This window comes from Lissotriton helveticus, chromosome 3_1 (genome assembly GCF_964261635.1).
Source record: "Lissotriton helveticus chromosome 3_1, aLisHel1.1, whole genome shotgun sequence".
Taxonomy (NCBI): domain Eukaryota; kingdom Metazoa; phylum Chordata; class Amphibia; order Caudata; family Salamandridae; genus Lissotriton; species Lissotriton helveticus.
Window position 1 is genome coordinate 1,552,188,904 of NC_136061.1, and position 22,825 is coordinate 1,552,211,728.

At 52.2% G+C, this 22,825-nt stretch overlaps 1 protein-coding gene across 1 annotated transcript in view; it reads left to right on the forward strand.

Annotated features, from left to right (window-relative positions):
- Positions 1 to 22,825, forward strand: part of PIH1D2 (PIH1 domain containing 2) — a 262,948-nt gene that overhangs the window by 43,314 nt on the left and 196,809 nt on the right. Inside the window, exon 2 of the mRNA XM_078682300.1 lies at positions 1,853 to 2,069. Coding sequence (XP_078538426.1) covers positions 1,890 to 2,069 — 180 coding nt within the window. The 5' untranslated portion in view covers positions 1,853 to 1,889. The remainder of the gene's footprint in view (positions 1 to 1,852; positions 2,070 to 22,825) is intronic.

The window sequence follows — 22,825 nt, forward strand, 5'->3', positions numbered from 1 at the left end:
TTCTCTTATGGGCGAGGTAGGCCTCACAGTAGTAAAAAACTAATTTGAGTTTTTTGATATCAGGACATATAAAACTTAAAAGCACATGTCCAACCCTTTAACTTGTGCGTGTGAGAGGGAAGCTTAGAGAAAAACGTGTTTGAAAAAGTGGGTTTTTAGCAGTTTCTTAAAAGCCATGAGTATGTGAGTATGGCGTAGGGCAACTGGGAGGTTGTTCCAAAGCCCTGCTACCATGACCGAGAGTGACTGACCCCCAAGTCTGGAGCGGCAAAAGCGGGGGGTAGCCATCAGACGTGCGAGGCAGGATACTCGCTTCCTAATGTAGGAGGGACCTGAATCGTGCAAGGCTCTATGTGCTAAGATAAGGGCCTTAAACTGCACCCTCTGGGCCACAGGAAGCCAGTGGAGGTCACGGAGACGTGACCTTATGCTGTTTCTCTTGGAGATGTTCAATAGGAGTCTGGCCGCCGCATTTTGAATCAGTTGGAGTTTGTTCAATAAATAGCCAGGGATGCTCAGAAAGTGCATTAGCGCAATCTAAGCGAGACAGGATAAGTGCCCGGGCCACCATTTCCTTCAGCTGGCTGAGGGAGCAGAAGGAAAAAACGACTGAGAGACTTAAGTGTGCCGAAACAGACACCAGTAAGTCTTGTGATGTGATCCGAGAATCGAAGGTCTTCCCCAAACCTACCCCCAAATTTTTTACCGGGCCTCCCTCCGACAGTGGCCGGGGAAAATCCGAGGGCCACAGGGCCTCCACAAAGTTAGGAGGAAATTGGCCATATAGGAGGACTTCTGATTTCCCCTCATTGCATTTTAACTTGGCATGCGCAAGCCATGTGAACACGGCGAAGAGGCAGTTCTGCGCGGTGTCCGTGCGCAGATTGGGGCTGTTCCAGGTAAATAAAAGCTGGGTGTCGTCAGCATAGGCCATAATTTTGGCCCCCAGCTACTCCGCCAGTGAGATCAGAGGAGTCAAATAGATGTTGAAGAGCAGGGGGCTCAAAGTGGGGGACTCCTGTTGTGACCTCCTTGGCCGAGGAAGAAAAAGGGGGCATCCAAACCTGCTGGGTGCGAGTGTCCAAGAAGGACTCCAGCCAAGAAAGCACAGCCCCCGAGATGCCAATGGCAGAAAGGCGGGAAAGGAGAAGCTGATGAGGAACGGTATCGAAGGGTGAAGGCAATATGTTTAGGGGATGTCCACCCTAAGGATGACGGATTTAACACATCCCTTTTATCTCTTCCCACCCCCTGAACCCTCAGGTCACCCTCACCTGCCTTAACCTCTACCCACCCCAAAGCTCTCCAGTCACCCTCACTTCCCTTTAGCTATACCCACCCATGAGCCCTCGAGTCAACCTCCCCTCCATTTACCTCCACCCAGTCCTGAACCTTAAAATCACCCTTACCTCCCTTTACTTCTAGCCAACCTTAAAATCCATGCGAGGTAATGGCTCTTTCCACTCAAGCAGGACACAAATGCTTTTAGAGGCACTTCCTAAGGATGTATGCCCTTCAGCATGTTGGTGGGCAAGTTTGCCTCTTTGACAACGTGTACCCTCTGTAGTCCCTCCCCTCAAAATTTAGAGCTTGTTTATATGTTGATTATTTTACGATCCAGAAAATGTTTTCTCCTGAGGAATTGCTCATGCCGTTTCCATTTTCTTAAATGTAAAGCTGATGGAAGCATGCGTCTTTCCCCAAGCAACAAGCTGCATCCTCACCACGCAGGTCTTTAGTCATGGTATAAACTAAAGCATAGCAAATGTTTGCCTTGGCTAGAATGCAGAAGACAACTATTGAATTTAAAAAAGTGTTTTGTTTTTTTAATTGTCATTGATATGTTTTGTAGGTACATTTTAGCCCTGGGAGAACAGTGTGTGCTCCTAATGGAAGCTGGCTCCTCACGAGATGTCCTACAGCACGTGGAGCAGTTCTGGAGTATGCTGGATGATTTGGCAGACAGTGACCCTGCAGCATATAAGACATTTATACAGCGTCAACTGAGGGATGCTAAGGAACAGTGCACCCCACCTGAGCCTCACATATCACTGCATACCAAGATATTGGTAGGAATAGTCATTGCTGAAAACTGTTTTTCTCACAGTTGTGAGGTGCATGTGATTGAAAATAGTGCTCTGGCTGTACAGTGAAAAGTAATCCCTTTTGCACATTTTTCCAGTGTGAAGGGTGATTTATAAAGTTGTGTTTTCGAGATGTACTTGGCCACGGAGAGCCCCACCACTAAGGGGTACTAGATTATCCATTTAAGAAGCTGTTGTTGCAATAGTACCTTAATGAGCTAAGGTGGATTGAGGTGCCAATCATAGGTATTCAAACATTCTTTCATGAATATTGGAAATGCTTCATGCTGTGCAAGAGGTGAGGTGAAAACTTAGCAGAGAAGTTAAAAAATGTAATCTGATAGACTTCTATCCGCAGATTCCTCACACCCAGGCATCAGACTGTAGCCTTACATTTTTCGCTAGCATAACTGCTGTGTGCCATTAGGTAGCGTTGTTTGGCTCTGTGTGGCACTGTCGGCCGCGCCGGACGTGACGTGCGCAGTGCCTATATAGGCGCACTGATGTCAGTTCTTTTCTTTCTGCCCCAGTCACTGCAGATCTGGAAAGAGCTAACCCTAGTCAATTTTTTACTGACCTTTTTCGACTTTTTGTCACAGTCTTTTTAAGATTTTTCTCTTGATATGGCAGGACATGTACTAGTAAGACTGGCTTCAAGCCATGCTGCGCCAGTCATCGGCAGATGTCTGTGACCGACCCACATCTTGTTTGCCGCTGATGCCTTAAGCGCCTCCATAATGCAACGACCTGCGTCGACTGCCACCTCATGCACCCCAAGGCCTTGAGGAAGTGCTCCCTCAAGCTCCTTGGCACCCGACGTGCAACCACGATGGTCTTTATTCCAGTGGAAGGTCCCAGAATTGGTCAAGGAGCCCGAGATCCTCGTATCTTTCCAGGTCGTCCGGAAAGTCCCAAAAGCGCAAGACGAGTAAGAAGTCGAAGAGGGCTTCGCCCATCCGTCAGTCATCGGACGAGCATCGTCATTCAAGGCCTGGCTCCATGGTTGAGCCTGTGCCTCCCAAGTTTCCAGGAGCCGCAGCGACCCCCACCCAACTCCCTAAGTTCTGTGAGGCCATGCACCTCATATGTGGGCAGCCCATTCCTGCTGGAGCATCTTCTTGCCCCATGGGTTCGGTAGGGGCCCCCACTGGTTCTCTGCCTCTGGCTCCAGTCGGGCCCCTTGGATTCATAGATGGATCCGGACTAGCACCTCGACATTCCCCAGCCCCTGTGCCGATGCTGCTGGTGCCCCCTGGCAGTGCCATCCCCATTCTAATCTCTGACACTGAGCGAGAGGGTGTCATCCGCCAACTGGAGCCATGCCTTCCAGGCCAGAGCCCGAGCCCTATTCTTATGGGCCAGGACTCTGGGATAATTGGAAGGGGTCGCTGGACCCTGAAGAATGCCAGCCCCTAGACTCCAACATTGACTGCTGTGTGGAATTGGTGAAGGCCTGTGGACTGGACACCTCTCTAGATACTTGCATGCTGTCTCTCCCTACGTTGGCTACATAGGAGGGGGCTTCTTTTGCTATGGTGATGAGAAGGGTGGCCGAGGTCCTGACCCTTCGCCTACCCTCAGTGTCAATCAAGACTAACTTCTTGAAGGAGGTGCTTCAGCCGGGAGCTAACCCCTCAAAACTGCTTCTCCCATTCAATGAAGCTCTCACGGATGTCCAGTGGGGGACTTGGTCCAAATCCTGCACAGGGGCTCCTGTGCACAGGATGATTGCCCGCTGCCACTTCCCTGCCCCAAGGGACGCCAATTTGCTCACACAACACCCTACCCCGGAGAGCTTGGTGGTCCTAGCTTCCATCTCCCATGTAAATCCTAGCGCATTCCAAACCACCCCTCCAGATAGGGAGGCCAACAGGTTGGACACCTTAGGAAAGAAAGGGTTTTCTTCCACCAGCCTGGTATGCTATTTGTAAACAATGCATACCTTTTAAACTGTTACTTCCATTCCTTGTGGGATTGAGTTGCGCAGGTGCTGCCTGTGTTCCCGGAAGAGGCCCTGGCCATACTCACTCAAGCTATGTATGGTGGAAGAGATGCAGCTACGTTCACGATTCGAGAGGGACTGGACATGACCGACTCATTGGGCAGAGCGGTTCTTCGTATGTGGCTTTACTGCACCACTCCTGGCTTTCTGAGGGAGCCCAAGCGTCGCTTATAGACATGCCCTTTAATGGCTCCCCTCACTTCGTAGGCAAGGCGGACTCCGCACTGGAGCTCTTTGAGAATAGCAGAGCTACAGCCAGGTCCTCTGGCCTTTCAATGGCCACCTGCCAACCCCAGTCCGTATTTCGCTCCTTTCATGGTCACGGAATGGGTTTCTAGCCACGTCTTTACCAGCCCAGCCACCACCACCCGCAAGCTTCTCAGCCTCTGCATGTCCGAGAACAGGGTACCCACAGACCCCGTGGGTTGGGCAGCCAGAGTTCAGGCCAGTCCAGCCCCCCTGGGCTCCCAGTGGGAGACAGGATCACCACCCCTGCTGGAGGTCTATAACATCAGACCGCTGGGTTCTTCAGATTGCCCGTAGGGGCTACTCTCTCCACTTCATGACTACCCATCCACCCATGCCACCCACTTTCAACAGGCTGACAGGGAGCCATCTATCCTTGTCAGAAAGTGACAGCTCCCTTGGCCAAGGGAGCCATAGAGAGGGTATCAATGCCAGAAGTAGGTTGTAGTTGTGATTCCCTCAACTTTCTGGTGCCCAAGAAGGATGGAGGCCTTTGTCCTATCATAGATCTGCGCCCTCTCAAATTCTTCCTCAAGAAGGAGAAGTTCAAAATGCTCAAGTCCTGTCTGCCCTGGACCCCGGAGAATGGATGGCGGTTATTGCAGTTCATCTGCGGAGATCAGGGTTGCCAACCTTCCCCAGTCTCTCGAGGGCTGACTGTTAAAGGCGAGCTCGCCCCATGTGGTTGTCTCCCACCATCAGACTATAGCGGACCTCCTGCTTGCTGAGGTATACTATTAATGTGCCAAAGTGAGACCGGTCTCCCTCTCGGACACTTCCTTTCATCGAAGCTGTTCTGGACACAGTGCAGTTACTGGCCTATCCTCCTGAATGGTCAGTCCAGCATATTCAGGCTCTGAAAACCAGTGTTTCAGCCTCTGTCCTGGATTTCAGTGAGACTGACTCCAAAGCTGCTGGACCTCATGGCCTCCTGCATCGTTCTTGTGACACATGCATGCTGGTATATGCGGGCTGTGCAGTGGAACCTTAAGTTCCAGTGGGTGCAGCATCAGAGGAATCTCTCCAATCTCGGAGGGAACTCCAAAAGATATGCAGTGGTGGTTAAAGAACAGCCATTGGGTCAGCAGCAGATCCCCCCCCCCTTTCCCCAACTAGATTTGACAGTGGAGACCAATCCATCACTCCTGGGATAGGGTGTGTTAGAAATGGGGGTCTCTAGTTGCAATGGTTAGCACCTTTGTCCAAATAGGAACCCTTGCTTCTAGTCAGGGAAAGGTGAAAACACTCCTGGATATCCCCTGCTCACCCCCTTGGCAGCTTGGCACAAGCCAACAGACTTATCTCAGAGGCAGCATGTAAAGCATTTGTGAAAACATACAGTAACACAATGAAATCACTACAAATGGACACCGCACCAGTTTAGAAAAATAAGTAATGTTTACTAGACTTAACACAAGACCAAACGACAAAAATCCACAATACAGTAATCCAAACTAAGACTTTAAATGGGAGAAATAGCTTAGTTCAATGTAGATGGTAAACACAACACTTTACTCTCAAAGTACCTTGGATGCATCACGCAAACCAAACAAAAGGGTCGCAGGGAAGGTGATGCGTCGGTTCCTTGCTTCGGGGGAGGTGATGCATCGGCTCCTTACTTCAGCGCAGGGGAGGTTATGCGTTGGTTCGTTACCGGAGAGCAGATGATGCGTTGGTTTCTTACTGTGTTCCTGTTACGATGCGACAAGATGGTGCCTCGATGTGATACAACGATCCGGTGCGATGCAACAAAATGGCGTCCTTGATGCGATCCGACAACGTGGATGCGATGCATGCACGCCCGACGGCCGTGCGGTGAAATCGATGAACTTTGCAGCCGCGACAGGCCCTGCGACACCCTTCTCTGGTGATGCGACGGCGACATCTGCGGTGGCGGCACGCTTCTCTGTGGATGCGACATGCTTCATCTGCAATTCGACGGCGAACAGCGGCAGACCCATGCTTCTTTGGCGATGCGGCTGCAACTGCTGCGGCGGCGACACGCTTCTCCTCATTGCATCGCGCTCGCAGCGACACGCACTCTCTGAGGGCCCAAACAACAGCAGGTACCTCACTGCAGGTAGAACTCCCAGCCAGGGGACTCAGGGGGAACTGGTGGTGAAGTCCTTGTGTCCCTGCATAGCAGTGGCAAAGTGCCCAAAGCATCGAGACCAGCAAAAACACAGGAGGCAGCAGTGAAAAATGGAAGGGAGACCCACACCAATGGTGCCAGATCTAACAGGGCGGACATTTGGGAGAAATGGAGATCAGAATCTTCTGGTCTCCGGCAGGGTCCAGACTCCACATAAACCTACTGGAGCAACGGGCAATCCAGTTGGCATTAAAAGCCTTTTCTGCCCTCCGTCAAGGATAGGCTGGTGCAGGTATTCACGGACAACACCACTGCCATGTGGTACTGCAGCAAGCAGGGTGGTGTGGTTTTGTGTACTCTCTGTCAAGAGGCCCTGCATCTCTTGAGATGGCTGGAACGTCAGGGCATTTCCCTGGTGGTTCAACAACTTGCAGGCTCTTTGAATGCCAGGGCAGGTAAACTCCGCCAAAGGTGCCAAGTGGATCACGAATGGTGTCGTCCATCCGGAGATGGTGCACTGTCTCTTCCAGCTGTGGGTTAAATCTGTTCGCCACCACCAAGAACGTGCAATGACAGCAGTTCTGCACGCTGTAGTTTCCGTAGCGGTTCTCGCTCGGAGACTCTCTTTCTCTAGTGGAGGTCAGGCCTCTTCTACTCCTTTCCACCCATACCACTACTGCCCAGAGTGGTGGTGTTCTACCTTGAAGCCATAAAATAGTTCCCGGGTGGACAACCAACTCTTTGTGGGGTATGTTTAGGCTGTCCGGAAATCAATTAAAACCGACTCTGCCTGACATTACCCTATCGACTGCAAATCAGCGGACCCGGTTTAAACCGAGTGCTGATTTTTTCAAATTTTATTCAGCACTTGGCCACTTGCACCTTTTGGCCACTTGAGGGAGCCAAAGCAGTACAAACCAGCATCCGAGCTAGGCATCGGTAAATCCAATGAAACTTTTCACCCTACCGCTGTTCATGGTGGCGTTTGCTCCCTTTCTCCCTCATCCTGCAATTCCTGGCTTTGCATGCTCGTCCTGCTCTCTTTTCAACGTCCGTTGCTTTGCTGCCCGCCATCCGCTCCCCTCCTGGGTTGATTGATGGCATTAGGAAAATGAAAATCAGTTCTTTCACCTAAACCAAATCAAGCTTGCCAGCTGCACAAAGATCACTGCAGAAGGCTCTGTGATCCCAATCCAGCTCTGCTATCTGGTAGGTTAGAGTGCTTCCAGCTGTGCAGTTGACTCTCCACCTCCCCTGCGCTACAGTTTCTTTAATGAGAGGCGCACTTGGCCCACCCGGGGGTCCATTCTCTGCTGGGAGCAAAGTCCTCCATTTTAACAATAGAGATTAAAGGTTCAGTTAATCACTCGGGCTCGGGCTATTACGGTTGCCCCTGTTCACAGGATACGGCCATTGTTTATGGCCGGGGACCAGCGTGCACGACACAGCCTCCCCCTTTTATCAAGCACCCCACATGGACACAGTAGCCCGCCTTTCTGCATGTAGACACACCAGACTGCCTATCACCGGAGAAACAGAAATTAACTGCGGACCTTCTCCTGGTGGAGAAGTTATTCTCTTACCCACTATCGGCAGGACCTCTCTGCAGTGTGAAGTTACAGCAAGGACATCTTTCTCACTCTTGTTGTGTCACCAAGTGTCAAAACGAGTAAGTCCTTGCTAGTCTCAGGACTGTATGTCCTTCTGTCAATACTTATGTGTATGATGCAATATCAGATTGCACATTATAATGAATGCATCTCGTTTTCTAAACACAGATGTACATGTGTTTAGAAAAGAGAAAAAGAAAGGGCTGACTGTACCAAGACTAGTCATTGCATACATTAACAGAGTTGGCACCAAGGAAGGGGCAGACTAAGTTAGGACAACAACCTAAGTCTGTAACGCAACAGCCTGTCACTATGTACTTGTGGGGGTAACTGGCAGATAAGGTGAGCAACTGCAGTCTTGCTTCAACAGTAAACCTAAAGCACACTATCAGAGGGGGAGGGGGGATTTGAGCAGCTCGGCAGGCCTTTGTGCATGAAAGGGTTAACTAATAAATACTGATCTCATCTCACTGGGGAAGACGTGATAAATAGCCGACTGCTTGCAAGCCAGGCCTGCAGGGAGACACAATGGGATGAGCTGTGGGGTGGAGACGCCTGCGTGTAAACACTGGAGGAGGAGGACGCTCCTTCACGGGCCGCAAGAGCTGGCACAACAGAGAGCACCCTCTGAGTGGAAGATGGCACGGGGTGTGCCCGGGTGAGCCCATGTGGACGGCCACGGGCGGAACGGCTCCCCTCCATGTGACGGCGGAGGGGGCACTGGCACAGGTGAGCTTTTTATGTCCCTACTTACAGATACAGTACGCATAGAATAACGCACAGGTCACCCCGAACTCCTCTCCGGCAAAGCATGTTGTGTGCAAACAACTTCCCGGAATCCCAAAAAATGCAGCATTTAAAGAGGTCACATGGACGAACCAAGATTTATATTTGTGCTACGTGTTCAGTGATTAAGGGCCAGGGAGCTCTTCTATATTTTAGACCAACAAAAAGTAGCAGTGGGTCAAAAAAAGAGAAAAACAACTGACCATGTATCTGTAAAAGAGAAGACGGAGTGAGCTCAGCTAATAACTTAAACTAGTGTAACCACGCCTAGGGTATTCCTTCTTTGTGAAAAAATTCCCATCAGTCATCGACCAAGACCGCCCTTCATCATCTGGGGTCCTTCACACCATGAAGGTAAAATTATATACCCACAGCGGATTGGCAGATGTATAAGCCTAATCTGACCTGTGTGGCCCAGTGATTCCTATGGTGTGTGAGGGTGTCAGGTGACAACTGTAAAGCAGTGCAAAGAACGTGGAGAGATCAATAAGTGAAAAAGTGTGTTTCAGTAGATAAAATTGGATAGTGAAGGGGTAAGGAACTTTAATGTGCACCTCTTCACTCCCAAAACAATAAAAGAGTGCGAAGATAGTAGTATCAACAAATGACTACTAATGAGTGTGTTAGGTCAACATGTTTCTGCAGACTATACGGAGCCAAAGGGTATCCAACTGCTTCATCAGGACCATTAGCGGTACTGCTAAATAACAAGTGTAAAAAGGTTTTTTATCACCTGAGTGTTACTTCGATCATCCTTCTCCTTACAATGTGGCAGGAGAGAAAAGCTCCACCTCACCTGGCCACAGCGCAGGTAATGGGAGGTTCGCTCTTCCCGTCGGTACTCCAGACGTCCTACTGGGCTGTCTTTGGGGAGGTCTCGCCTATATTACCTGCAATTTAGTCAATAGCGTTGAAATTAACATATGCCGGTTATGTCTGTTTTTTAAACAGTTCTAGGGTAGGTCGACGATAGTGATGCACCTTTCATATGCTGCTACACTTTTTATCTGTTGGCACAGTGATTATATCTGTTAATGCTGTACCTTGCATCTATATCTGTTGCACAGCATCTGCATCTCTTTGGGGCCACCTGCACTGAACAACGCTGAATTTATTTTCCATTTTCAGCTCATTCACACTCATGGCAACTAAGGTCGGATCATTGTAAATCCTATTCCTTGACCAGCCTCTATCTGGGCCCATTCATGGAACAAACAGCCTCTCTGGCCTGCAACAGAAAAGCCAGAAGACTAGATGTTTGAACAAGACAGCTGGTGCCTCACTTGTGGGCCCATGCATAGAGAGGGTGATTTTATGCTGACTGCACTCCTGTCTCAGCTCTGAGGAACAACGATTTTAAGTCAGGTGGTACTAGATTGTGATCGTACCAACCCAGTCATGGAGAGATCATATAATGTCTCTCTGCACTGCACTTTGACACTAAGCTTGCCCCCAGGCCCTACATTGGGAAAGCTGTCTCCAGCTGGAATGTGTCAGAAAAGCATTTGGTAAGACATGCACAACAGCTGTCGCTAGAGTAGGGCAGCCTTATAGTGCTCACTGAGGGCCTCCCCTTGCCTCTGCTGTGGATGAACCCCTCCCCTTTCCATGTTCCCTGGTCTGAGCTCAGCCATGATCCAGGCACAGCCTACTGCGGCCCTGGTAATATGATTTAAAGCACAGGCTCTTTCCTGTAAAACAACTGTGCGGCCACCATCTTGGTTGAGGAGCAGGCGAACGGACCAGCGTTCGGCCCCTCCCGCCCTTGGAGGTATAAAGATCACTGCCCACGCAAGCACCGATTGACAGGGTGCTTGAGTGCGTCCTGAGGCGGAAGCCTTGATCCTCATTTTTAGGTTTAAAGTATTTTATTAATAAAGCACAGCAGTACAGCAGTGAAAAATAGGAAGGAAACCAGGCATAAAAAGACAGTGTATGGCGTCAGAAATAATGCTGTCCCCTGAGCACCCCGCCACCTGCAAAGTTTAACAGTCCCGGTTAGGCGAGAACCGCCAGAGACGGCTTCCTCGAGCCTTGAGTCCAAGCAAGTATCAAAAGACAAATATCAACCCTGCTGCACTTCACTTTTAACATAACAAACTATCCCAACAGCCACCCACGCCCACCCTCCTTCCCGCCCCCCCGCCCCCTGTCCGGTGTTGCGCAAAGAATATCACAGAAACGCACAGATCCTGTCCCACTGTCTCCACCCCTACTGCGCATGGAGTGCCTCCCTCGCCATGCTGGACATTCAAGTGATCGGTGGTGTAAGCCTAAGGAGCCTCAGGTATCTTGGGCACGTAAGCTCCCTGAATTCAGTAGCCAGTAATGCATGGAATGGTTGCCACAGCTCCTCGAATTGGTCGACCTCCCCTGCCAGAGTGAGCGATATTTTTTCCATACCCAGTACATGCCACAGCCGGTGTAGCCAACCTGTGATTGATGGAATGGTGGAGGTGCGCCAGTGTAGTAGAATGTTCTGTACAGCCGAGCCCAAAGCGATGGCAATGTGTCTCCCTCTCCGGGATTCCAACGGGTACATTAAGGCGTTAGGGAGGCCCAGCAGGGTATAAGCCGGGAAGCGGGGTAACTCTATGTCAAAACATTTGTCTATTTCATCGATCACCTCCTTCCAGTAACCCTGTATCAGCGGGCAGTCCCATAAAATGTGCGTCAGTGTCCCAGTGTTCCCGCAAGCGCGCCAACATGCAGTGTCTATGAGCCTATTCATCTCGTGCAGGCGCTCGGGAGTGTGGTACCAGTACGTTGACACCTTGGTGAAGGTTTCAGTCAGCCCCACATGATAAGCAGAATGTCGTGCCCGGTGTGAGATTTGCTCCCATTCCTTGTGGCTAAGTGTTCTCCCCAGTTCCTTGTTCCATCTCTCTCTACCCGGATTATAGATGTGTGTGGGCGGTGGCTGAAGCATTTTATACAAATCAGATATGAGTTTTGCATCCGACGTGCGCGTCGCCATCCATCTCTCAAAAGGGAGCAGATTCCTGTCCGCGGCCTCCCGTACCTGGGGGTGTAGTGCCCAATGTCTGACCTGCCAGTATCTCATCCTATCCGCCTCGGCCAGGTGGTAGCTCCCCTTAAGGTCCTCAAAGGGGAGGACCCCATCCCCACCGTACACATGAAAAAGTGCCCTGCACCCCTTCTCTCGCCAGTGCGCAAAGGCTCCCGGTTCCGTCCCAGGCGTGAAGTCTGGGTTGTCCACAATAGGCGTGAACGGAGAGGGGAACGAGGTGAGCTCGAAGCGGACACTAGCAGCATCCCATATCCTCAACGGCACCCTCGTAACATGGGAAGCGTAGAGATTCGGGGGTCTGTGTTGTCTACGCAGGAACGGGATTTCCTGCAAGGGCCGACCAGCCACCGCCTGGTCCTGGAAGAGCCAATGCTTATCCGACTCCCACCTGCTCCATTCCACCAGGTACCTCAACTGTGACGCCTGGAAATATTTGTGAAGGTCAGGGACTCCCAGTCCCCCCGCCTCTGGCGCTAAAGTCGTCAACGCTCTCTTCATTCGGGGTTTACGGCCCTGCCAGATGAATTGGGACAGTGCTGTCTGCATCATCCGGATCCAGCCTTTGGGGGGCTGCAGCGGGAGTGCTCGAAAGAGATACAGGATCTGTGGAAGCACCGTCATCTTCAGCGCCGCTATCCTGCCTAGCCACGATATCGTCCCCTTGCTCCACCTCCCCAGTTCCTCCTTCACCTTCTGGCCCAGCGTCTCATAATTAACTGCCACCATCGCCGGCAGCGTGGGAGCCAGCAGGATACCTAAATACGGCACGTGGTTCCGTGACCACTTGAGCGGGAACCGCCTCTGCAACTCCTCTCTCGTCCCAGGTGTCAGGGAAACATCCAACGCCGTGGATTTTCCCATGTTCATCTTAAACCCAGCTGCCCCCGCGAAAGCCTCGAGCTCTGCCATACACACGGGCAAAGCCCGTTGCGGATCCTCCAGAGTGAAAATAACATCGTCCGCGTATAGGCTGACCGTATGGGTATAACCCCCCATCCGCACCCCAAGGGCGTCTGGGTTTTGTCTCACCCTCTGGGCAAAAGGCTCCATGTAGAGGGCGAAGAGGAGAGGGGACAGTGTGCATCCCTGTCGCGTGCCGCGCTCAATGTAGAAGCGCTTTGATCCACAGCCATTGACTCGCACCGTAGCCGACGGGAACTTATAACAATTAAAGACCATGCTTCTGAATTTCTCCCCTATACCCATTCGAGTCATCACCTGCTCAAGATAAGGCCAATGCACCCGGTCAAACGCTTTTTGGCATCGACCGAAAGGAGCATCCTTTCCCCGGGGATTCGCGAAGCCTTTTCCAGTATGTGTACCAACCGCTTGGTATTATCCACCGTCTGCCTGCCAGGGACAAAGCCAGACTGATCCGGTTCAATCAGTCCGGGGAGATACTGCGCCAATCTCGCCGCTAAGATCCCCGTGTAGATTTTAAGATCCACATTAAGGAGGGAAATCGGTCTATACGATCCACACTGGGCCCTGTCCTTCCCCGGTTTAGGTATTACTGACACCGTGGCCTGCAGGAGATCCGGTGTGATAGCACCGGGGCAGGCGAAAGAGTTAAACAGCTTGGTCAGAATTGGAGCTAAAGTAGCACAGAAAGTCCTATAAAAAAGGGTGGTGTAGCCATCTGGTCCCGGGGCTTTCCCGAGTTTCAGCCTAGCGATTGCTGCAATAACCTCTTCTATCCTAATCTCCCGGTCCAAGTGATCAGTTTGCACTCGAGCTAGGGATGGGAGAGTCACCGAATCAAGATAGTCATCAGGGTCCCCAGTCGGCGTGCTGTCCTCCGCATAGAGCTCAGAGTAGAACTGTCGAAAGGCCTCAGCTATATCGAAGTCCTCTGTAACCGTGCGCCCTCCCGGTACCGTAAGTTCTTTAACTCGACGGCATTGATGTGCGATTCTGAGCTTAGCCGCCAGTAACCGGCCACAACGATCCCCTCCTGTATAATAAGCGTGCTTCAAACGGAGAGCCGCATATTCAGCTCTGTCTATGTCCAGCGACGACAAGAGTTTTCTTGCTGCCTTCAGTTGCTTCCAAATTCTAGGAGCCCCCGTTCGCCGATGTACCTGTTCTAATTCCCTGACCTTTTGCGTGAGTTCTTCCCGTTTAACCTTCCTCTCTCTATTTTCGGTCGCTGATATCAGTATGAATTCTCCCCGTAGGACCGCCTTAAGCGCCCCCCATTGTGTCGCCAACGTAGTGTCGGGGTTAGAGTTATGAAGTTGAAAGTCAGCCACCGCCTCGGTGATACGTTGCACCACAACTTTTCGGTGTAAAAGCGTGTCTCGAAGACGCCAGACCCCGCGCCGAACTGGGGTTGACAGGGGCCGGAAGGTCCCCGAGACCGGAGCGTGATCTGATAGGGAGATGACCCCTACCTCCGAGGCAGTGGCCATGTCCCTCACCGGGCCAGAGACCAACAGGTAGTCCAGCCGAGCATAAGTTTTGTGTGCGTGCGAGAAATACGAGTAGTCCCTGTCTGCGGGGTGTAATCCCCTCCAAAGATCGTGCATATCGAATTCAGCTAACTGTGTTTTCATAGTTTGTGATAATTCCCCAGTCTGTGGAAAGCGCTGCGCTGATCTGTCTAATGAGGAGTCAAACACCAGGTTCAGGTCCCCCCCCAGAATGAGATGCCGGTCGGGAGACGCAGTGACATCTAACAGAGTGGCATGGAGGAAGTGGTCCTGACGCTCATTAGGGCAATAAACCGACCCCACCGTGAATAACAGAGGCCCCAACTTAAATCTGTATGCCAGCATCCGCCCTTTATGCTCTGCCAATTTGTGTAGCACTTCACCTTGAAAGGATTTAGAGACCAAGATCGCTACCCCTGCTGTTTTAGTGGTATTGGAGGAGAAGAACTGTGTAGGGAAGGAGCGTGACCGTAATCTATGACAGTCACCAGCCAGCAAGTGCGTTTCTTGCAGCAGACAGATGTCCGCCTGTGAGGCCTCCAACAAGGAAAGAATCGCTCTGCGTTTTGTGGGATTGTTGAGCCCTTTCACATTCAAAGTCACTACTTTCAAACCCGCCATACCTTATGGACGTTACCCACCAGCCACTGTTGATCAAAAGCAGTTAGCGGCAAGCCTACTTCCAGACCGGCCTGTGAGCCCTGGCAAAACTGAGTGAACAGGACAGAAACACCGGACAGAACTACCCCCAACTCCCCCCTCCCGGAACCCAAGAACCCCGACTCCAAACTCCCCAACCCCCTCACCCCCTCCTCCCACATCCCAACTCGAATCCCAAACGGACCTTCCCAACCCTTCCCTCTCCACCTCTCGTAGTCCAATTAGTCCCAGGCCTGCCCCTGCCGGACAAGTCTGTGGGGAAATACCTTCGTGGGCGACTCTGCCACAAGCACTCCTCCCTCGCCGCCCCGCGCCCGCCTCCCCCCCTCAAAGCCAGCTCCATCAGTAATGCATTTTCATTCTCCCCCCGGAGCCACTTCATGCGGTCACCGCTACATCTTCCCCAACCACCGAAGTCTGGGACGCTGTGCGAAGTGCTTCTGCCATCCCAGCTCTGATCAGGGGCGAACCCGGTCTCTGCGAGGCACTCAGTGTCCTGCGTCTTGAGATCCTCTGCCAACCTCCATTAGTCGAGTTCCTTCTCCTCGGCGTGGACGATTCCTCCTCCTCCGCTGTGATCCCTAACACTTCACAGACGTCCTGAAGAGACCGCAGCTGGTGCGGCACTCCATTCCATCGGAATATGAGGCGAAAAGGATGCCCCCATGAGTAGGGGGTATCGTGTTGTCTCAGGAAGTCCGTAGCAATCTTAAATGCCCTGCGCTTTTGGAGCGTGGACGCAGCCAGATCCTGATACAGCGCCACTTGGTGACCTCGGAATGTTATAGTCTGCTGCTTCCGCGCTTCATACATAATTCGCTCCTTCAGCGCAAAATCTGGAAGGAAAGCCAAGACATCCGGTGGGGGCCCTGTAGCGCGCCGTTGCGGGCCCACTCTGTGAGCCCTATCTATCTTAATAGGGAAATCTGTAGGTTCGTTAATGACAGTGCGGAACAGTTCCTGCAAATAAGCCACTATGCCGGAGGTCTCTTCCGTGGACGGCACTCCTCGGACCCTAATGTTGTTCCGCCTCGACCTGTTTTCCAGATCCTCATTATGCTGTTGAAGATCTATGTGCTGGTCCCTGAGGCGAAGCACCTCTTGCTGTAAGTGCGTAATCTCTTCGTCCCGCCGTTGCGTGGAGCTCTCAACCGCTTCTACCCTTTCCCCGATTCCATCCACCTCTCGGCGTAGTTCCCGTATTTCGCCAGCCACTTCCTTTTTCAACTCTTGAAAGTCTTCCCGCAATGTCCCGAAAAGTGATTCCAAAAAGGATCTGGTGACCGGGGGCTCTCCGCTGCCTCCTTCGTGAGACCCGCTCGCGCCACCAGACTGCGGAGAGGTCTTGTCTCCTCTACCAGGTGGTTTAGTAAGCATTTCGGGGAGCGTGCGGTTCGTTCCCTTGCCGCCCTTCTGCCCGGCCATCTTTCTCACCGTTCCGCTGCACGCGTGCTATCCACAGCCGGCCCCAGCCAATTAGCCACCAGTCCAGGCCTGGACCTCCGGCTCGAGTCTGCGGGAGTCTCCGGTGTGTGGCCCTTCCCTAGATGGTCACCACAACCCAAGGCCAAGCCCACAAAAGGCCCAGCCCGACCAGGCGTCAGGCGGGATCCGGCCTCAGCTGGCGATCTGCGATGGCTGCAGATGCGTGCGGTAACCAGGCCCGGGCCCACCGATTGCTCAGTCCGATCTCAGTTTGGGAGCACCGCCTAGGCAACAGTCCCCACTCCTTCACCCGGCTCCGCGAGTGTTTCCTCCACCCAGAGTCGGCGGGACCCCCTTGTCGCAGGCGCCTCAAGGCCTCTGTTGCTCGGGACCAGCACACCACAGTCCCAAATCGCGTCACACCGTTCGAGGGGTCCCCCCCTCACTTCCAATGTTCGCACACCCAGGGGAAGCCCTGCGCCACTCAGTCCCTAGTCCCAATCTGCTTCCCCTCTCGGTCGCGCACAAAGTACCAGATGCTGTTGCCTGTCGTTATCAACACCGGTGCAAATTGTAACCCCTCCGGGGGCTCCGCGGCCAATTACACACCCCCAGCCCGCACCTCACCTCCTTTGCTAAAGTCGTGGGGGAGGGGGAAGTCACTGTCCGGGGCCGGCCGACACCACTCCGACCCCCAGTGCAATCCTCAGAGCGCCAAGGGTCCTCACTCGTGTGACTGGCCACTCAAGGGGAGTCCGGCCCCCGATCTCCGGGGCGGCTTCCCCCACCTGACTCTGCTTCGAAGGCCCAGCGCCGCCGCGTTGCCAGTCCCACCCTGGCGTTGTGCGCCGTAGACTCCGACTCCACTCAAGGTCAGCCCGTAGGGCCCCCGGGCTCCCCGCTCGGTCTCCGTCACCTCCAGTCGCTCCTCACCGCCTCTGCCGGGTCGCGGGGGGGAAGGTGTGCCCAGGGCCCGGCTCCGTCCCTCTCCGGTCTCGACCAGTGCCACTTCAGTTCTTGGGTGTAGGCTGCCGATCGTCGGCTCTCCACCCGGTAAGATTCGCTGCCTCTCCGGAGCACTCAGCCTTCTGCGCCGCCCAACTAGGCCGCAGCCGCGGCCTCGCGTAGTCCTCTGGCCGGGGCCTAGCCCCCTCCTTCACTGGGAAACTGGCCCTCAGTCCTCCGGTCCAAGCACACTGTGCTGGCGGGTCTTCAATTCTTCTCCGCACCCCCTAGTCCTTCCGCTATCTTCCGCCACTGCACGAGGGCAGCCACGGTAGTGGACCCGGCCTGCGTTCTCACCCGGCCCCCGGCCGCAGCCGCGGCCTCGATTAGACTCGGGGGCGGAGCCGGGCTCACCGCTGCGTCTACGGTCCGATCCGCTCTCCTCGGACCGCGACCGTCGGCACCTCTGGGTCAGCCACCGGCGGCCGCAGCTCTGCAGATCGTCCCGCCCGGCCCCTGGAGTCCGCGCTATCGATAGCCGGGCCTCTGGTCGGTCGTGCTCCACCGCCTCCGCTCCGGGCGTCAGCCGCCAGGCCCGTCACGCCCGACACTGCGGCCGACAGGGGAACCGGAGCTTAACTCTGCTGCTTCCCTTTGCTCTCCCGACCACACCCGGTCTTCCGGGCCGATTGGGGGGGAGAAAAGCGTAATTTCAAGGCACAGGGCTTAGGCGGGCGCAGGAGCTCGGGAAGAACACGTCCGTCTACTCCGCCATCTTGGCCACGCCCCGATCCTCATTTTTAAAAAGAATTATTTGCACTTTGTTGTTCACAGTTTGTATTTTTAAATAATTGTGTACCTTGGAAACTGATTAAAATCGCCGCGCCGCACTGACCTACTTAGGGTGGACCTGCCACACGGTCTTTGCTCTCTAGCCTCACTGCAGCCAATCAGACGCTGCTTGGGCTTCTGTCTCCTTGCGGCCACCATCTTGGGTGAGGAGCAGGCGAACGGACCAGCGTTCGGCCCCTCCCGCCCTTAGAGGTATAAAATGGCCCCTCCACCCAGGAAGCGCAGCGGACGGGCGCAGCTGGCGCGCCAAAGGCAAGCCCATCTGCGCCCGTCCGCGCCCAGACGGGCCCCAGGGCTAGCCATGCTGCCCAATTATTTCCATATTCCCGCAACGACCTTCTCATATACAACAGAGGTCACGGCCACATGTCTAGAGATGCGGTCAATAGGGCCAGGAAACATGGGAACCTAGCCAATGGCACTCCTCCCATGCTCCCATCTAACAAGATGAGCCTGGGCAGACGGGCAGAGCCCTGCCCTCCCTTTCATTCCCTGTCCATAATTTACCTAAATACTCGTTGTCTGGTAAAACACCAGATGGATATCTTTTTACTATTAGACTCCGATAAACCGGACATTCTCCTGCTTACCGAGACTTGGTTGACCCAGGACTCCGCCCCTGACATAATAGCTGCACTTCCTCATAATTACTACATCATCCACGCCAATCGCAGTTCAGGCAAATTCGGGGGAGGAGGGTGGGGGGTGTAGCGGCTATCATTCGTTCCAATTTGACAGTAACCAACTTGACCTGTTTGCATCTACCAGATACTGAAAATCTGGTGTTAAAATTCGATACCTTCCATACTACGGTGGCTTGTGTTCTCTTGTATAGACCCCCTAACTCTATGCCATCCTTTTCTCTCGCATTGAGCAAGCAAATCGCAAACCTGGCCATGGACCACACCAGGATTGTCCTGATAGGGAACTTCAATTATTGGTTCAATGACCCCCTGGAAGGTCCTCACTCGAGGGACCTTACGGAGCTCCTTACGAACCTAAATTTCACACAACGAGTGTTAGCACCCACCCACTGTAAAGGTCATATTTTAGATCTGATCTGGGCTAATGCCTCAATAGTTACAACGCCAACCATCATCCCTTGCCTATGGTCTGATCACTCCCTTCTCAAATTTAACCTTGTTTATTCCCCTCCTGGGATAACCGCCACAACAGCAGGAGGACAAGCGAGGAAATGGAATTCCCTAGACAGGTCAGCCTTCCTTGAGACACTGGCCACCACTATCCCTTCCTCCCACTCCGATATTAATGTCTCAGAAGCCAACCTTTCCGGCTTGCTACAAGCAGCCAGCGACACCAATGCCCGGTATAAGTCAGACAAACTTGCCCGGCGAGCAGACGCCCAAAAATGGTTCACTTCTGAGCTAAAAGCAATGAAATTGGCCGTTCGCCAATTGGAGCGACAATGGCGTCGCAATTATGCCCCAGACTTAAAGAGCAAATTCACTACGGCTAGGAAAGAATATATGAAGTCTATTCTTTTCACTAAATCTGCTTATTTCTCTGCTCGCATCCTCAACTCGACCAACAGATCTAAAGACATCTTCTCTATCTTTAACGAGTTAACAAACTTAGATAGTGTGCGTCCCAGTTTAACTCCGACGCAAACTTTCTGTGACTCGCTCAATGTCTATTTTATCGAGAAAATAGCAGACATAAAAGCCAGCATTCCACAATCCTCGAGTCCCACAGCCCTTATAACAGCTACCACCAACTACACTAGCATCCTTAGTAGCTTCCCTCCTATTGCTCCGGAACAATTCCAGGAACTACTAGTAAGAATTAAATCCGGAGCCCCGTCAGACAGATGTCCTCCTTACATCTTAAAAGACTGCCTCTCGGTTTTCCCCATCCCTGCCTATACTCTCCTGAATGACTCATTATCTTCCGGTCTAGTGCCCTTGGCCTTCAAGGAAGCCACGGTCATACCACTCCTCAAAAAACCCGGGGCCAACCTAACCTGTAAGGCAAACTACCGTCCGATTTCCCTACTTCCTTTCCTTGCAAAGGTAATGGAGGCGCACGTAGCTAAGTGCCTGTCTAACTTCTTGGAGGAATCCAACTGCCTCGACCCCCATCAGGCCGGGTTTCGCCCCGCCCACTGAACAGAGGCGGTGGTGACTGCGGTGCTAGACACCCTCCGAGACGGCGTAGACAAATGCTCTCCCCAGGCCCTGGTACTCCTGGATTTGTCGGCCGCATTTGACACGGTCGATCATTCCATCTTGATCGACCGTGTCATCCAGGCCGGCGTTCAGGGTACAGCAGCCAGCTGGCTGAAGTCTTTCCTGGAGAACCGCTCCCAGGCAACCCGACTCGGAGAACTAGTCGGCACTAAACAAATCATCACATGCAGGGTTCCTCAGGGCTCCTCCCTGTCACCCCACTTGTTTAACATCTACATCCTCCCCTTAATTCAGGCTCTCAGAAATCAACGAGTAACGGTGTTTAACCATGCAGATGATTTGCAGCTGATTTTTTCAATCGACAACTCCGAAGTATCGATCTCTAACTTCCAGTCAACTATGAGGTTCATCCAAGCCTGAATGGACCAGAACCATCTAAAACTGAACCCGGAAAAAAACGAGTTGGTTCTTACAGCGCCAGGTATTGGAGCCCACACTACTGGCCGTCTGACTTGGGTCAAGCCCCCATCCCCTCCTCCTCGGCAAAGACACTTGGAGTCACCTTGAACAGTGATCTCTCACTAAAAACACAAGTAGGCCAGGTGGTCTCCAAGTGCTTCCTCCAACTTAGGAAAATTAGGAAACTGCGGCGGCTCTTAACATCGGAAGCCATTATTCAGGTGGTAATCGCGACTGTGATCTCCCACCTGGATTACGCAAATTCTGTCTACCTTGGCCTACCTCTTTTCCTTTTGAAACGTCTTCAGATGATACAGAATTATGCGGCCAGACTGATTCTGAATCAACCCAGATGGATACCTGCTACCCCTTTACTGATGAAACTCCACTGGCTCCCTGTGGCCCAGCGGTGCACCTTCAAGACAGGCTGTATAATTTTCAAATCCCTCCATAGTAAGAGCCCAAAGTTTATTGACAAACTAGTCATCAAGCATGTCCCGTCCAGGAATTTACGCTCTGCCCACCTGGGTCTCTTACAGATACCATCGTTTAAACGTAAACGCTCTGGTGGCTGCAGATTTGGAACACTAGCTCCTCGTCTGTGGAACACTTTCCCCCTGGAAATTCGGTCTTGCTTAGACCTACTGACACTCAGGAAAACACTAAAAACCTGGCTTTACACACAAGCATTTCAACAAAATCTCGGTTAACTTCTCGGTCAGCCACGTCCTCTGTCTCTGTCAGCGCCAGGAAACCAATCGGTGTTAGCGCGCTTTACAAGTTATTGTTAACATAACATAACATCCATCAATTTTGAGAGGGCCATTTGACAGATAAAAGTTTACATGGGAAGGAAAGAGCGAGTGCGCATGACCAAAGACTCACTGAAGAAGCATTGTATGGGGTACTACAATAAGTTTGATTTGTGGAAATGTGTTTGTACCCTCATATGCAATGTATGTACACTTTCTAAATGTCATGCACTATCAGTGTAAAAAGCAAGCAATAATAAAAGCGAAACGTTCCAAAACACTGTTTCTGTTGTTTTTAATGGCGCGAAAATGGGTAACCACTGATAACCACTGTTTCTTTAAGGTCTTAAGGTGAAAAAAACACCTGAATTGACCAGAAAATAGACACTGAAAACAGGAAAACCTAGGTATTTTGGAGCGAAGAAAGGAGAGTCTGTGCAGAAATGGGCCATCTTCCAATGGAGCATGCTTTGCTTTAAAATCTGCTACACATTGGCCAAGAAGAAACCTCCTGAGGGCTTGCATGCTCATTCTATCAGAGCCAAAGCTGCGACTTGACACTTGAAATCCCAGGCGTTGACATCTGCCAGGCAGAAATGTGGGCCTCCCAGCACACGTTCACAAAACACTGCTGCCTGGACAGTCAAGCCTGTTGGGACGGGCACTTTGTCCGTTCGTTCATGCTAGACATTGTGGTGTGACATTGTTTTGCAGATCCACCACCAAGGAGGAATTGCTTGGGTATCTATTCTAAGGTAAAGAATCAGCGGCTAGAAGTCTCTATCAGATGAACAAGTTACTTACCTTCGGTAACACCTTATCTGGTAGAGTCTCTATGTAGCCGCAGATTCCTTACCGACCCACACGTCCTCCTGCTCTGCTAATGGATTTCTAGGGACAGGGCTTTTCCCATTCAAGGCTGTAGTTTTCAACACCAGTGGTCAGTGTTCTTTGTGGCTCCGCAGCTCCTGGCGTTGAAATTCATGAAAAGAAGCCGACCTCAGCATGCTAGGCTGGTGCATGTCCCTTCTGGCGCAGAGCCGAACAACGGCACCTACTGGCACGCAGGAGTACTGCTCACAACAAAAACATCCGGATCAAGTCGGATGTGTGGGAATGATTCTGAGGTAAGGAGTCTGTGGCTAGATAGAGTCCCTACCAGCTAAGGAGTTACTTAAGGTAAGTAACTTGTTCTTGTCGGTTGACGAGTATTGTGCTTGAGGGAGGCTGGATATTTCTAAATGGCTGAACTAATGTAAAAGTGTATTTAACCTACAAGACGTTGGTTGGAGGTTGCAGCTT